This window comes from Mustela nigripes, chromosome 14, assembly GCF_022355385.1.
Source record: "Mustela nigripes isolate SB6536 chromosome 14, MUSNIG.SB6536, whole genome shotgun sequence".
Classification (NCBI taxonomy): domain Eukaryota; kingdom Metazoa; phylum Chordata; class Mammalia; order Carnivora; family Mustelidae; genus Mustela; species Mustela nigripes.
The window spans coordinates 55,043,993-55,061,044 of NC_081570.1; the positions used below are offsets into that span (position 1 = coordinate 55,043,993).

At 36.4% G+C, this 17,052-nt stretch overlaps 1 protein-coding gene and 1 long non-coding RNA gene across 2 annotated transcripts in view; one reads left to right on the forward strand and one right to left on the reverse strand.

Annotated features, from left to right (window-relative positions):
- Positions 1-17,052, reverse strand: part of LOC132001891 (uncharacterized) — a 93,140-nt gene that overhangs the window by 65,056 nt on the left and 11,032 nt on the right. The gene's annotated exons all lie outside the window — the stretch shown is intronic.
- The window catches only part of IL23R (interleukin 23 receptor), a 57,550-nt gene that overhangs the window by 29,061 nt on the left and 11,437 nt on the right, over positions 1-17,052 (forward strand). Inside the window, exon 7 of the mRNA XM_059376837.1 lies at positions 6,231-6,387. Coding sequence (XP_059232820.1) covers positions 6,231-6,387 — 157 coding nt within the window. The remainder of the gene's footprint in view (positions 1-6,230; positions 6,388-17,052) is intronic.

The window sequence follows — 17,052 nt, forward strand, 5'->3', positions numbered from 1 at the left end:
GGGTTGGGCCACTGCCTTTGGCTCAGGTCATGATCTCAGGGTCCTGGAATCGAGTCCCACATCGGGCTCTCTGCTCGGCGGGGAGCCTGCTTCCTCCTCTCTCTCTCTGCCTGCCTCTCTGCCTACTTGTGATCTCTCTCTGTCAAATAAATAAATAAAATCTTAAAAAAAAAAAAAAGAGTTGCATGCTCTACCAACAGCCAGCCAGGTGCTCCTTAAACCACTCTAGTTTTACCTAGAACCACTCCTTAAAGCACTTTAGTTTTGTTTGTTTAAAACAATTTATTTATTTATTATTTTATTTATTTTAATAAATATTATTTTTAATAAAAAATAGATTTTATTTATTTATTAGAGAGAGAGAGAGAAAGGTGGAAGGGGCAAAGGGAGAGAGAATCTCAAGCCGATTCTGCACTGAGTGTGAGCCTGACTCAGGGCTAGATCCCACGACTCTGAAATCATGACCAGAGCAAAAATCAAGAGCCAAGGCTCAATTGATTGAATCATCCAGGGGCCCTAAAACCACTTTTATTTTAATAATCATTACCATATGTTTCCAAATGGATACATGTTTCCTGAAAATGTCCTCTTAACCTTTTTTAAGTTGTTAAATGGACAAGTACCAACTAAGAGAGATCTATTTGGCTCCTTTTAATTCCGTGCCTCCTAGAGTGAAATTTACATCAGTGATGATATATAAGATGTAAGCATTCTATGCTGAAATTTAAAGGCATCTCTGGTAATAACTTCAAAAAAAGGACTTCCGATTTATGAGAGTCTCTTTTTAAATTAAAAATGCAAGTCAAAATGTAAGATTTGTTACTAATATAGGCCTCAGGGGCACCTGGGTGGCTCAGCCATTAAATATCTCCCTTCGGCTCAGGTCATGATCTCAGGGTCCTGGGATGAGCCCGGCCTTGGGCTCCCTACTCAGCAGGAAGCCTGCTTCTCCCTCTCCCACTCCCCCTGCTTGTGTTCCCTCTCTTGCTGTCTCTCTCTCTGTCAAATAAATAAGTTATATCTCTAAATAAATTTTAAAAAACTAATATAGGCCTCAGTCTTATATGAAGTTAAAGTAAAAAGTGAATGTCTAGACAAATTATCCTTTAATGTCAATGGTAAGTTACCAACTAACTTAGAAGAGTCATAGGTACAAGGTTCATTAATGAAGTCATGTCACATAACAGCACTTGTGAACATTATAATAAAAACTAATTTGAACCATGGAAGAACACTAGTCTGACTAAGGAAAATGTTCCAATTTTGGTGTATTTTAAAAGAAATGCTATTTTATAATTTTTAAGTAAAATGAACTACCATTTAGTCAAACTAATTAAGGACTGGAATTTCTGGCTCTGTTTAATTAAGAGTTATGTACTATATTTGACTTTATCTGTTTTCAGGGAGTTAAATAAAATGGTATGTATTTAACACTAATCTTTGGAATCATGCTAACCATCAGCTTTGCTGCAGAGCAGTGTGTTTCAAGAGTGTTGAGAAGGTGAGGGTAAAACTATACTGATTGCATGACATGCTTTAAGGATTGTTCTCTAAAAATAAATCCCTAATATCAACCTTATTTACCCCTGTTCATTTACATCAGAAATGTGATATGAGCTTTACAGTTTAGATTACATTTAGAAGTGATCCCACATTGTGCATCATTTGGTCAATTATCAAGTGAAGATCCTGCCGGACTCATTGATTAAATAGTTATGGCGTATGTGTGCCCAGCAAGTTTGCGCTTAAAGCCTGGGACAAGCAGGATAAAAACAAAACACAACTCTACAGTCAGTCCTCTTGCAAATGTGTAATTTAGGTAAATTTGAGAACAACTCAAATGAAATCCTCTGAGTCTTAGATATTGAGTCAATAGGATTTAATTCTAATAGGACACCTGGGGCCTTTTGTTTAGTGTCATGATCATAGGATAATATTATTGATAATACAGAAATCCCTTATTTGGCATAATTAGGAGGAGATTATAGGCTATGAAAATGTTTAGAAAATAGAAAGTAATTACACTTTCAGTATCACTGAACAGTTTTCAGAAACCGTTTTCTGGTTGAAACTCTTGTTCTTTGCTCCCCCTGCTGGTGCTACTATGCCATTTTGAGATTTGGTAACCCAGAAGCAGGCAAATGAAGGAGCTTGAGAGCATTTGTTATCTCATCTACTCTTGATGCTGATCCTTTGGGACAGGTAAGTATCAGCTCCGCTACAGAAATGAGGATGCAGAGCTGGAAAGACCTCAAGCCAGTTTTTTTTCAAACTTACACTTTTAGTAACTAAATGCCTCTCACAGACCTTATGTTACTTTGGGCATCCAAAATACTTGGGAAATGAAAGAACAGGCTTCAATCCAAAACCTATATCCTATCTCTTCTACCATGCTTCCTCTAAATATAACCATTCACCCAGAGAAATGTGAATTACCATTTCTATCCAGATGACCCGTCTACTCAGTAAGAGCCAGAATGAAAGTTTAATTTTTAACATTTGCTACTTTATCAATTTCATCTGGGTCATATAAAAAGTGTTGTCTTTATCCCCTTGTCAGGAGACAGGAAATCAGAGGCAAGAAGAGGAGGAGATATAAAGGACTACATATTTGATCTTCAACTTCATCTGCGCCTCTGTCATATTACTTGAGGGAGATTCTTTACTTAAAAGAGACAGGCAGCCAGCCATGCAAGAAAACCATGTGGCTTAGAGCACAGTACTAGAATTTAAAGCCTGGTTCTGCCATTTTCTAGTTATGCAACCTTGGGCAAGTTCCTATCTTCTTTGTGCCTCATTATCCCAATACCTAATGTAGGAATAAGATAGTCACCTACCTCATATGGTTGTGGGGACGATCAAATAATATAGTTAGCCCCGAGTCTGGAATAGAGTTCAAGTTCAGTAAATACTGGCTGTTGTTACTCTTTGCTTTAACCTATGAGGAGAGCCATGCAACAAGTTCGGTGGAGCAAAGGAAGCCCTCCTGAAAAATCAAGATTACTGAATTGAGGTTGGTTTTCATCCGCCTTTAACTAACCTATACAGACTTTGAAGTATTGAAGGGAACCAGCCAGTTCTTCAGGTGATCCTGCAGGGCTGACACCATGGGGAAAATATTTATCTACGTGTTGCTTATCCTCATGGATTATCTCCCTGGCACCTCAAACTTGTGTTAAAAATTAAGCTCACAGTCTTCACCAGCAATCCTTGCTCACTTCTGTATATCCCATCTCAAGAGCATTACCATGCTGTATATTTACCTGCTTATACTTCTATTTCCCCATCCTTTAACTATAATCCCCTGGAAGGCAGGCTGTTCCATAATCGTATTTTGTATCTTCAATGATTTTTATAATGTGTAGTTCATGCAGATGACACGTGAAACATTAGTTATAAATATTATTGTTTGCCTTTAATAAGAACCCACCAGTAGTGATAGTAAGGCAGAGAAGTCTTTGCTGCACATTCCAGTAAGTGGATTAAGGATGACTCCTTTCTCTAACTAAACTCGATTAGGGTATTGGTAACCTTTTTTTTTTTTTTTTAATATAACTTCAAGATTTTATTGTCTTCATAACAAAACAAAATGTGAAACTTAGAACTGGAACTTGGCCCTTCCTCCCAGTTCAAAATGCTTGCATTTCTTGACAACCAACATTCTCTTAGATCTGCAGTTGTGCTCAACACATTCAAGTCTCAGCACAATCTTCTTTGTACTTTTTAGACTTTTCCCAAAAGATCAGCTTTATCTGCCCACCATAGCCACTCTATTTCCTGTCATAATGCCACTTTCCCTGCACCTAGAGAGAATCCTTGCCCTTCTTGTACTGTATCACTTTGTGGGGTAGTTTGCTATACTTCTTACAGAAAATGCAGTGGGTTTTATAAACATTCACCATGTTTGCAAGAGCAGTATCAGCACGGAAAGTGAAAAAACTTCTTATTCAAGGACCAGAGAGTAAACATTTTAGAATTTGCAGGGCTTAAGTTCTCTGATCTAACGACTTGACTTTGCATTTGTTGTATGAAAGCAGCCACAGGCAATATACAAATGAATAGGCATGGTAAAATTTCAAGTTTGGAAATGGAAATTTGAATTCCATATAATTTCCATTCATCACAAAATGTTCTTTTATTTTCATACAACCATTTAAAAATGTAAAAACATTTCTCAGTTCTTGGAGTGCATAAAACCAAGCATTCTTTCTTTTCCAGGAAAGGCTAATAGAACAGTGTACAGATAGCAAAGGATCAAACATTTGACCTTTGCATTTCAAAAGTGTAAATACTGGTATAATCACAAAGAAGGGAGATTAGTCAGGACAAGTTTTCTCAATCAACATCCCACTCCCTCCTCCACCAAACACTATGTAAAGATTAACTGGGCAGGCAGAGGGGAAAGTTAGAAGGGTGGAGGGAGTTAGGAAGAGGAACCAAAAGAGTTTAGACAGTGGTAGGTCCCTGAGAAGGGCTCCTTCACCCTGGGCTTGCCCCAGCTAGAGGGCTGGAGGAAGTGGACATTAGAGACCTGTCTGACTAGGCTGGAGATTCTCCTTCCCTCCACCCAATGATGCTCCTGGAAACTTAATGTACCCCTAAGAGAAGAGGGTACCTCAGACTGATGGAGAATCAGTTTCTATGCCTCACCTCCATTCAGAATTAAGATTTTAAATAGAAATAAACTGCCAAAAAATAGTCATATTTCTTGCACTTGAGATCATAATCTCTACATAGGCACTCAATTACATCTCTCAATGTTTGTTTTAGCCTCTGAAAATAACTTGAGGTAACAATTTGTGCTTACAAGACCCTGAGCAGTCACCTGGGTTGCCTCATGGTGGAAAAAAGTCTGTTAACAGTTCTGTAAAATTCTTGCATTTTAGAATTCTGGCTGTGCTTCAGTATATTTCTCTTCTTCAAGGGGACTTATCTATAAATGTAATGACAAGAGACATACTAGAGAATATCTCCCTTCCAAGAGAAGCAAATAGAAGCAGAGTACATTTGAAAGTCAAACTTCCAACTACAAGTAAAATCTTCCCTGGATCCCAGGAGACCCTAGATGCCTGCCTGTCATACTTACATGGCACAAAATTTCAAGGGCCAAGGGTGGAGACATAGCTTATGGAAACTCAGAATGGTACTTTAAATGGATGACATTCCCAAAACAGATAGTTTCATGAATTTTACATTTTCACTACATTGCAGGTTTTAAAGATTTATGTTAAGATTGTGTTTCCACAGAAGAATCCCTCAGTAGGATTGATAGTTTGCTCTTTTAAAAAAAAAATCTTTACAGTTTCAACTTTCTTTTCCATGAGTATTTGTAACTGTTTCTTCCTGGTTATTGTATAAGTGCATTTTTAGACATGTTTTATGGTTACTTGCAATCGTGCTTCACTTTTTTTCAGTCAATCCACTTCTCACAACATACGGAAGGTATGTAAATGCCTTGGTTTCTCTCTCCTATTTGAACCAGCTTGTCAGGGGGTCATCTTTCATTATGGTTTATAGCAGGTCATAGTGTTCCAGAAAATGATTTGTAAGTTTAGACCTCAGCTATGTGCATGCTTATCTTCCATTGGGTTTTCATAGCTCAGCCTTCTTAAGTGTTTTATTTTCTCTCTCTCTCTCTCTCTCCCTCTCTCTCTCACACACACACATATAGGCTTTATAGAATCAGCAAAAGTCTACAATAAGGACCAGTTTAGCAGCTTAGTTTGTGAGTAATTTTCTCAAAAAGTCATCACTAGCAAGTGAAATTATTTCAATATTCATGAAGAATTATTGATGTAAATATCCAACTGCAGAGAGAGTGAGAGAGAAAGATTGAAGGAGATGGGGGAGGGGGAGCCTGAATTCAAACAACTGCGTTGAGGTTCCCCACTTCCTCCATCCCATCAAAATCAGCTACTCCAAAATTAAGAATATATTACATTTCGGACTTAAATTGAGATTTAAAAGCTTGAATGCACTGTCAAATACAAAGCAATGTGTATTTCACTTTTAATGTTAAATAAGACGTATTTGGTTATTTATGGTCATGCTTTATATAAAGGGCCCTATTCTTTGTTTTCCCAGGGTCTAGAGGAGTGCCTAGAACATCATCATCATCGTCGTCATCATCATAATAATTATAGGTGCTCCATACATTTCTGCCTAAATACAAGAACTGTTTGTTTTCGAAGAACACTGTATTGTTTCACATTGTTATTCATTCATTTTAGGTTAAAGAATTTGATGCCAATTTTACAGATGAGCAACAGTCAGAATTCTACTTGGAGTCAGACACTAATTATATATTTCAAGTGAGATGTCAAGAAACAGGTAAAAAGTACTGGCAGCCCTGGAGTTCCCCCTTTTCTCACAAAACACCTGAAACAGGTGAGTGTATTTATATATTTAATCTCTTAGGCTTTTCCTTTGACATCTGTCTTTCCTAAATACACACACACACACACACATATATATATAATATATATTTTTATATATTTATATAATTTATTATTTATATATTTATATATATACATATATATATATATACATTTATATGTTCTCTCTTCTTTACTTGTATCAATATTGACAAAACTATTGTAGGGCAGGTAGTTATATTTAAATTGCCATTTTGCTTTGATTTTGTTAAGGCTGGCTATAATTTGTGTAATGGTTCTCAAACATTCTTGGGAATAAAAACCAATTAAAAACCAGCTGGTATACATGTTCATCGTCCCTGCTCCCCGAGGGTCTGTGTCCATGGGTTTAAGGGAGTGGGTGTGCAGGTTGCTCAAGAGTAAGCATTTCTTACAGGCATCCAGACTGACCATGAGGCATATAATGATCTAAGACTTTATTTTCAAACACATTATTAAGAGTTACGTTAAACTCTTTAGGCCACTCTGACACAATATATTCTCCTGAGAGACACAAATCAAATCATATCAATAAATACTGATTACCTACCATATGCAAAGTAATCAGAAAGTTAAGACAATCATGGGATTACTTAATTCTCTTCTCAGCAAAATTTAGCTGACCTATTGTTTATCTTTAGATATTTCCCTGCTCTTAATATTATTAGTTTAATTTTCTATCCATTTACACATCATTCAGTAAAATCTTGGCTAAATAAACTTCAATAGTAGCAAGGAGAATCTATTGCAAATGTTATAATACTCTACAATGTCTTTCATTAACCTCATGATATCTGCCTATCGTAGGTAGCTTATATACTAGATTGAAATTTTCTTTTCAGAACTGAAGCACTTAATTGTAATCACATGGATTGCTAATACCATCTTTATTATAATATTATAATATAGCATCTTAGAATTGAGGTTTGTTTTTTTTTTAAACAAACACTTTAGCATACATTATAAACATTGATGACTGCTACATAAGCAGAGGGAGTGAAATGGCAGACAAACTAAACAGTTCATTTGGCGCCCCCTAATGCCTAAATCTTAGAAATGAATTATCAAGGGAATAATTTGCAATGCTAGCAATTCTTTTTTATTTTTATTTTTTAAGATTTTATTTATTTATTTGAGAGAGAGAGCACACAAGTAGGGGGAGTGGCAGAAGGAGAGAGAGAAGCAGGCTCCTTGCTGACAGGGAGCCTGATGTGGGACTTGATTCCAGGACCCAGGGATCATGACCTGAGCTGAGGCAGAGTCTTATCCAACTGAGGGACTTTAAGACAGAGGCTTAACCGACTGAGCAACACAGGCATCCCATCAGTTCCTTTTTAAAAGTTAGTTTTTAAATTACAATATTCTTTCTTAAGTTTATATTGCTAAAAGTTCTTCAGACTTTATATGCCATTTTATAACAGTGAGAATTTAGTTGATAACTCAGTTATTTTTAAATGAAATTTAGAATTGTCTAGCAAGATGATTCAAAATGATGACTAATATTTACTTACCATCTGCAAAGTACTACTATGTATAAGCTTGTCTGATCTTTACACCAGCCATATTTGGTAGTCTACTTGGCACCATTTTACAAATGAGAAAACTGAGGCATGACTTGCTAAATAGCACATTGCTAGTGACTAAAAGCACCTAAACAAGAACATAAGTTTTCTTAGTCATCACCAGCTTTCAGCAACTTCATCAAGTTCTTTCTTTAACCAATTACATCAAAGTGAAGGAGCAATTTACTGAAGTTTTCTACAAGTTTAATATAGGACCACAAATGTTCTCCTTTAAAGGCAAAGGTCCTGAACCTCAGGTAGAAGAAAACAGAATCCATAGCCACCCTACAATGAGTCTAAATGTAAAGTCTTTGTTTCCTAAGGGGGAGAAGAAATCACTTGAGGCAAAAATGCTACTTAAAATTAGATATTCCTGAAAACCTGCATCTATCCAATTCAACACATAGCTAAGAGGAACCATACAAATTTCTTCCAAGACACATTAAATGAAAAATGGTGATTATGTGTAGGGAAAGTATTAATATTAAATCTTTTCAAAAAAATTTTTTGTTTGTAAAAGCAATGCAAATTTATTATGATATGCAACCTAGAAATAACTGCTGTTTACATCTTAATGAATTTAACACTAGTTTTTCATGCACCTTTTTATTATTGAATACAACTAACATACAATGATATATTAATTTCAGGTTATGGCATTGATTCAACAATTCTATACATGAATCAGTGCTCACCAAGATAAATGTAGTGACCATCTGTCATACAACATCCTTACAATATTATTTACTATATTCCCTATGGTATAATTTTCATCTCCATGTCTTAACTATCTTATAACTAGAAGTTTGTACCTCTTAATTCCTTTGTCTATTTCACCCATCCCCCAATCCCCTCTCCCCTCTGGCAACCACCAATTCTTTGCATTTAAGAGAGAGGTTGTTTGTTCATTTGATTTGTTTTTTATATTCCACATATAAGTAAAATCATAGGTATGTGTCTTTCTCTGTCATTTTTTTAATGATTGGTGTTGTGGTGTATGTATTGTTTTATATTCTTAATTCATCTCTCTTGTTGAGTTAAAAAATCTATTTTATGGTCACACAGTGTATGGTGTACTCTAATACACTGAATCATTTCCCCATTTCGGCAATACTAGGTCATGCCATTTTTTCCATTATCAATAAACTTCTTGGAATAGCCCTTTAGGTAAACTCTCCTTATGTGTTTAGACCTTATTGAATCAAGACTTAAGCACATTTTAAGATGCTTGATGCAATTTGCCAAATTGCTTTTTAATAAATCTTTAATATTAATTGCTTTTTAAAAAGATATCTAGGAAAAGACTGTCACTTATTTAGCCATTCATGAAATATTCAAGCAGCCTCTACCATGCTCCAGCCATTGCTGTGTACTTGCAGAATCTCTGTGAACAAGGGAGACAAAGATCTCTGAGTTTTAGAGAAGACAGTCAATAAAAGCAATCATAAAAAAATAAATTACATAGCACTATAAATATAAACAAAAGCAGTAAGAATCAAACCTCACAACTGAAATTTGAATTCCTTCACAATCAAAAAAGTTAAAAAATACAATTTCTATAATACTTTAATTAACCAACTTGTTTGAAAATGGGGCTTTTTGACCAGCCAATTTTCCCACTAATTAAAGGCTGATTTATTTATGAAGAAAGATAGTTCAGGCAATAAATATCCCCCATGCAGGAATTTGCTATTTTCCTCTAAAATCCTTATGTATGTACCACTGAAGAGATTTATCTCCAAGCAATGTATTTTCAAAATTACGCCAAAATGGTATTGCAGAGTAAATCATCCAGTAGATGTGGCTTATCCTGCAAACCCCTAGCTTTCTTCTGTATCACTTCCCTTGGTTTTTAAAAACCTAGTTTCCAAAAAAACCCCAAGCAAACTCATTTATAGTAAGAATTAAATGATTTATTACACTTATTCTCTTTTCCTTCCTTGGAGCATTTGGACTTTATTATTTTTTTAACATTTTATTTATTTGACAAAGAGAGAGAGCACAAGCAGGGTGAGAAGCAGGCAGAGGGAGAGGGAAAGGCAGGCTCCCCACTGAGCAAGGAGCCAGATATACGGGCTCAATGTGGGGCTCACTGTGGGGCTCCATCCCAGGACACTGGGACCATGACCTAAGCTAAAGGCAGACACTTAATCAACTGAGCCACCCAGGCATCCTGAGTATTTGGACTTTAATGAAAAACAAAGTGTTACACTAAAAAAGAAAACAAAACAAAACAAAACCTCAGAATATAATAGCAGGCCTTAGCAAACACACAGGAGAAGTTTCTCTAGATTGGAGATGCATATTTTTTTATCCTGATAATGAAGAGTGTATGCAAATAATAGAAAATAAAATAGTTTAATATAACTTATATGTTGTATATAATTTATATATAGTATATGTGAATTATAGTATATAAATATAAATTATAATATATAAATTATATAAATTATATATAACACGTAAGTTGTATTATATTATCTGTAAAATATATAAATAATATAATGTAGATAATAATTAACATTTATTGGATGCTTACTATGTGTTTGGTACCATGATAAGCATTTTACATACAAATTGTCCTTTATCCATCACTAAAGCCCTATGAAAGTTTTATTCCAGTTGTACAGTTGAAGAAGATGAGGCCCAGAGAGATTAATCAGTTTTTCCAAATGTTCTAAAGCTGGTAACAGTTAAGCCAGGACATCAGCCATCCGGTGGGATTCTAGCACCTGCACTATGGCTTTGCTGGTCTTCCTAAGAGACCTAAGAGGGTCCTTTATCAACCTCCCCTCAACCACCCCACCAAATCCTCCTCTGTACATTAGCTAAAAATAAAACAATGTCAGAAGAAGTTCACTTTTAATGTAATGTTTGTTATGAAAATGCAAATAAATGAAAAAAAAGGAAACCACAGGATGCTATCAACTAATCCTATATTGACCTGAATACAAGATGAGGAATCACGTTTGGGTTATGGCAATGAAAATGAAACCACAGGACCCCAGGAACCTGGAGAACAGGGAATAGGATGGGGCAGTCTGAGATGAAGACAAAGTAAAGGTGGAAAAGTGGTTCTCTTAAAGATAGGACCTCCACTTGGAACACTGATAAAATAAAATAAAAAGATAGGACCTCCACAGGGGCACTCATAATGTGTTTTTCTAGCTGGTCTTGGTCCAATAAAGTATCTAGAAAGCAGTGCTTCTCAGAGTGGAGTCTGTGGATCATCTGCACTAGAAATGCTTGGGTAGGAGTTTAAAATGCAGATTGCTGAGCCATTAGCCAAGTGATACTTCTACAGTAAAGTGTAAAAACCACTGCTCTAGGGATTAGACACCCTTTAAGAGAAAGAGGTGTCATGAAAAATGACGTAGGGTGTGGGCAGGAAATGTGGACAGAAATGGGGAGACTTGATTGCTCAAGCTATTGCCTTAGTAATAGTGATTTTGGGGGTCAGAACAGGGTGGGTACATGAGAATTTCAGGCCATTCTCTCTAGTATTATCTGGTCACCTCTCTCTCTCTTCTCTTTCTCCTGCCCGCCACTCCTGAGTTACTGAGCACCCCAGCCCACCTTGGCAGCTCAGGGTTCCTAGAAGCACAGGATGCAGTCCCGTTGTGCCAGTGAACCATCATACTCCCATATTACCCCCTCTGCCCCGACCCTGCCCCACCTCTCTATGTGAAGTTTCAGCTGAGGTTCTGAGAACCAATGAGGACTGCTGAAGTTGGAGCTACAACACCACCACCCTGGAAAGTCACTGTAAAAAATTCCTGGGGTCTTTAAGCAGTACAGAAAGAACCCCAAAGGGGAAAAGATAATTTCTGAGTGTAGAAAACCAACACTGTAAATGTGAAAGTCAGTTCCCTAAATTAAATACTACTGAAATATATATATTGAACAGATGACTTTTGAGCAGGAGTGTTGTTCAACTCTGCTGTATACAAGTCTCTTTGCAATGAAGGAAAGGCATAGGCTCCAAAATCCCTTTAACAACAAGTCAGAGGCCTGAGGGAAGGGCAGTCATATTTCATAATGATTAGTTAACTTGCTTGAATTGCTACTTGAAGTAGGAAAGTTTCCCAGAGAAATCGTATTATTCTTTTTTTTTTTTTGACAATTCTCCAGAGGAAGGCAAGTATGAGCAAGGTATTAAACCACATTATGTTTTGTTCTTACAAAACACCATTGGTTATTGCATTACTGATGACTGAAGATTCTCATTAGTTTTTCAGAACTTATAAAGACTATAAGAGAAAAAAACAAATGCTATGTCAATGGAACTAAATATAAATGATATTAAATCGAACACAGATTAGAGGCTGGCACACAGAATTGTACTTTTCAAAAATTCTGTTATTTGTATTTAGGGGTTTCTGATTCATTCACATTTGAGATGTAAATGTAAATAAATAAATGTAAATAAATGCATAGATTCATGGTTACTAAACCAGGTTAAACTGACACACAGTTTAATAACCTCAATTTATTTAATCTTCTTCATGTCCTATTCCTAAAAAAGAATCAGAATTCTATAGAATAAAAAAATAATGCATAAGATTTACAATCTCTCTGAGGTTCACAATATCCACTAAGAATAAAGATTATGATTTTCCATGAGGAAGTAATATCTTCTGTTTCCTATTGCTGCTTTAACAAGTTATTAAAGCTTAAGTCACATGCTACATGGCTTAAAACAATACAAATTTATTATTTTATAATTCTGGAGGTGGGAAATCCAAAATTGATATCACTGGGCCAAAGTCAAGATATCAGCAAAGCTATGTTCTTTCTGGAGGCTCTAGGAGAGAATCAATTTCATTGCCTTTTCCAGATTCTAGAATGCCTTCATTCCTTGGCTTGTGGTCCTGTCTTCCATCTTCAAAGTCAGAACCATAGTATCTTCCATTCTCTTTTTCTCTGACCCTCCTGCCTTGTGCCTTGACCCTCCCACCGAATGTGATTTCATTCAGACCCACCCCTATAATCTAAGATAATTTCCCCATCTCAAGTCCCTTTTGCTATTATAAATTATAGAAATATAAATATAAATATATATTTATTACATAAATTACATAATTTATATGTAAACATTTATTTGTAAATAAATTTTAAAATATTAAATATTTATGTTATTTGTTTATATAAATATACTTATATGAATATTATATTATATATCTATAAATAAATATTTATAACTACAGCAAATAATTATATATAAAATATAAATATAAATATAGCAAATAAATATTTGCTATATCAATTATATAAATATATATATATATATATAAACTCAAAGGCTCCAAGGATTGGGACAGGGATATTTTGAGGGGGTAGGGATATCACTATTTATCCTACCACATCTCACCTATCTACCTCACCACCTATTATTGCAATTTTTACAATTATTGTGATTTGATGCCAGCAAAAAAACCAAATCGGTTCTTTTTAAGCAGAAAAGGAACTATTGGAAAGATAGTTAGAAATCAATATGAAGGCTGGCAAAATGATCATAAGTAGGATACAAGGGACAGCAAGAGCCAGAACTGCAGTCAAAAATTGCAGCCTAGGAAGAATCAGGTGAGGACCCTGCAGCTGGCACTGTGGTCATTGCCACTACCTGCCCTGCGCCCTGTCTGGACTGCCCATGATGCTACGGTTACCAGACCCTTGGTATAGCTGCTGCTATAAGAAATTTCCTGGAGCTGAATGTTCTGTACCTGTGGGAGCATCTGAATGGGTAGGTTTAGGTCATCTGCTTGTAGCTACTTGTTGGCAATGGGGAGAGGGAAGCTTTGTTCCATCAAGGCTTCCACAGTGGGAAGCCTTACCTGTTTTTTACCTATTTTAGGATGCCCACAAAGAATTACGTCCTGGGGCTGGGCAACTAAAAAATGACAAATGTCCACCAGTCTATTCAGACTCAGGAATTGGCACATGCTATATGCTTGAGAGCAAGGTCGCACTTTTGAAGAATCTAAAACTACTGAGTAAGACTTGGAAGCTGCCCATTCCTGCACGTAGAGTTTTGTCACACAATGACATCAGCCCCATGCCTCTGTGTGTTCCATGTCACTTAGGAAAATTTCCTGGGTTTACTGCTGCTTCTTACTTTTTTCTCTTCTTAATCTTTTTCTTTAAACATGTGATCACATTATATATATTTCTCTTTCTTACCTTCTTCTCCCTATACATGGGAAGTACTTAGAGCCTAGGAACATAAGCATGAAGATAATACTTGAATAGGTCTAGGCATACCCTCCTAGATATCTGTAATACACAAGGACAACACTGTAACTCATGAAATGATTCATCGTTTGACTTGTTTTTCTAGGTGTGGTAATAAGTTTGTCCTGACATATCATTTTCCCTGGCCTGGGCTTCTGGTGCCTATTTGATAGGTCTGCCCATTGTCTTCTGCTTTGCCAACTGACTCAGACTAGTGTCAAATCCTTACTATTACTCTTAACCCAAAAAGGCTGAATTCCAACCCTAGAACTAAACGGGCCTAGTTAAATAGCACATAAACACTGTGAAACAGCTGAGATTATTAGGAGATAAGAAAGAGAGAACCCAAAAGGAGATGTTTCTGTTTTAAGAAAAATAATTTGAAAAACACCCTTTGTGCCTCTGTGTCTTTTAATATGACACCTCTTTTATCTAGAAGCTACTAAAAGGAGGGTCTAGAAAAGTTATTGTGTCAGCTGTGGTCAAAGCCTTTAAGATACAGGCCTCAGGTAGCATGGCTTTGACACCAAGATTGGCAAAAGCAAAAGTAAATAAAGATTTATAAATGTCCATACCCTTTGGGCCAGTAATTTCACTAAAGAAATCCAGCCTTAGGAAATAAAAAGAGAGACGTCTGGGTGGCTCAGTTGGTGAAGCATCTGCCTTCCACTCAGGTCTTGATGCCAGGGTCCTGGGACTGAGTCCTGCATTGTCCTCCTTGTTTCTCAGGGAATCTGCTTCTCCTTCTGCCTGCTGCTCCCCTGCTTGTGCTCACTCTCTATATCGCCCTCTCTGATAAACAAATAAAATATATTTTTTTAAGGAAATAAGGAGTACCTGGGTGACTCAGTGGATTAAAGCCTCTGCCTTCAGTTCAGGTCATGATCCCAGGGTCCTGGGATTGAGCCCTGCATCGGCCTCTCTGCTCAGCAGGGAGCCTGCTTCCCCACCCCCCCACCTGCCACTCTGCCTACTTGTTATCTCGGTCAAATAAATAAATAAAATCTTTTTTAAAAAGGAAATGAGAGATATAGAAAAAATATTTATGTACAATGATATTTACCCCAAAACTAATTATAATAGTAAGAATTTGGAAACAACCTGAAAGTCCAATAATAGCAATAGCTAATGCTTATTAAGCTTTTAATTTGCATAAGGCACAGTACTAACTGCTTGATATGAACTATTCCACTAGATCTCAGGGGTGAAGTGCTGTTATTATCTCATTTTGTAAATGAAGACACAGAAGGGTTAAGCAGCTTATCCAGAGCCATGCAACTCCAGGTGGTGGAACCAGGATTTGAAGTGAATTTTGTCTGAATCCAAAGATTTATTTGAAACCACCAAACTAGACAGTTTCTCAACAGGGTGATGACTGAATAAATACACAAACACAATATTAAATTGTTATTAGTATGACAGTTTTGAACACCTTTTAATAAAATGAGGAAATGTTCACGATATAATATTGAAAGAAAGGAAAAAACAAGACACAACATTTAGCAAGAGTGTGATCTACCCTGTGGTACAGAGATACACAAAAGATTATTCACAAATTTTTTTTTAAATGATTGCTTCTAGTCTGTGAACAAATATAAAGTTGTACTTTCTTCTCTATACTCTTCCATACGTTTTAAGCATCCTACAATTAGTGTGCCTTATATGTATAATCAAAGAAAATAGTTGGCTTCCAGGAGGAAAGAACTGTAGGCTGGAAGATTCTAGGAATCAGTACTACATGGGTGAGCCCAACCATAGCCCGCTGTGGTGGGGGCTGGAGTCCTACAAGGCCAAGCAGCTCTAACAAACCGTGGCCAGCCCCCAGAGGCGCAATGGCTAAGTCTCAGCTTGCGGGCCCCTGCTGCAGGGCTGACTGAGCTGCCCCACCCACAGCCATCCTGCTGTGGAAGTGAGGTTATTAATTAATGGAGCCAGTGACCAGCAAAACTACGCATCAGGACTGAATGGGAATTTTCACTCTTTGACCTCTACCTAGGTGACTTCGGTTAAGTCATCTATCTTTTGTACACCTTTGTTTCTTCATCCATGAAATGAGGACAATAATATTTTCTGCCTGATTGGGTTGTTATAAGGATTAAATGAGAGAAAGCATGTAATGTCTAGAACATTACCTGGAACATATTCAGTACTCAATTAATGGTCACCTAAAAAGAATAATAAAACACACTTGGCCCCATGGTATGGCCAGAGAGTGAAAGGCTCAAGAGAAGATTTGGTATCATCCCTCAGAAACAGATGAAATACATCATGACTAAAACCAAGCACTGCTGAGCATATTTGATTAAAATAGGCTGGCATTTGATATGGTACAGACTGTAGTTATGCTATATGTTTCTAGTCTTATTCAAGAACAAGAGACTACATTTTTTGTTTAAAAAACCACTCTAACTCCCCTCTAAATTTCGTTTAAATGCACTGTCTTTGACTAGACTAATTCTAAAGTGAGATACCAGTTTGCATAAGATTTATAAAAATTCTTACCAACTTAGAGATAATTTGAGTTTCTGAGTATAGGTATGAGCTGGGAGGGAAACAAGCAGGGACAGAATTGTCTCATTATGGATATAGCACCATAGATATTAAATTAACAATGAAAATATCATGGTATTTTTCTGGCACATTAGGCAACACACTGATGATTAGAGCTGATAGACACGAATTTTTTTTTAGTTCTAAGGTTTCTCTGTGTGTGTGTACATCATTCTGCGTTTTTGAATGCTTTTCTGTGTCAAAATACTTGGATATACTATAAAATGCTAACAGCAAATGGATTAAGGGGATAGGATTAGGGATGGTTCTTTTCCTCTCCCTTTTATTTTTCCTCT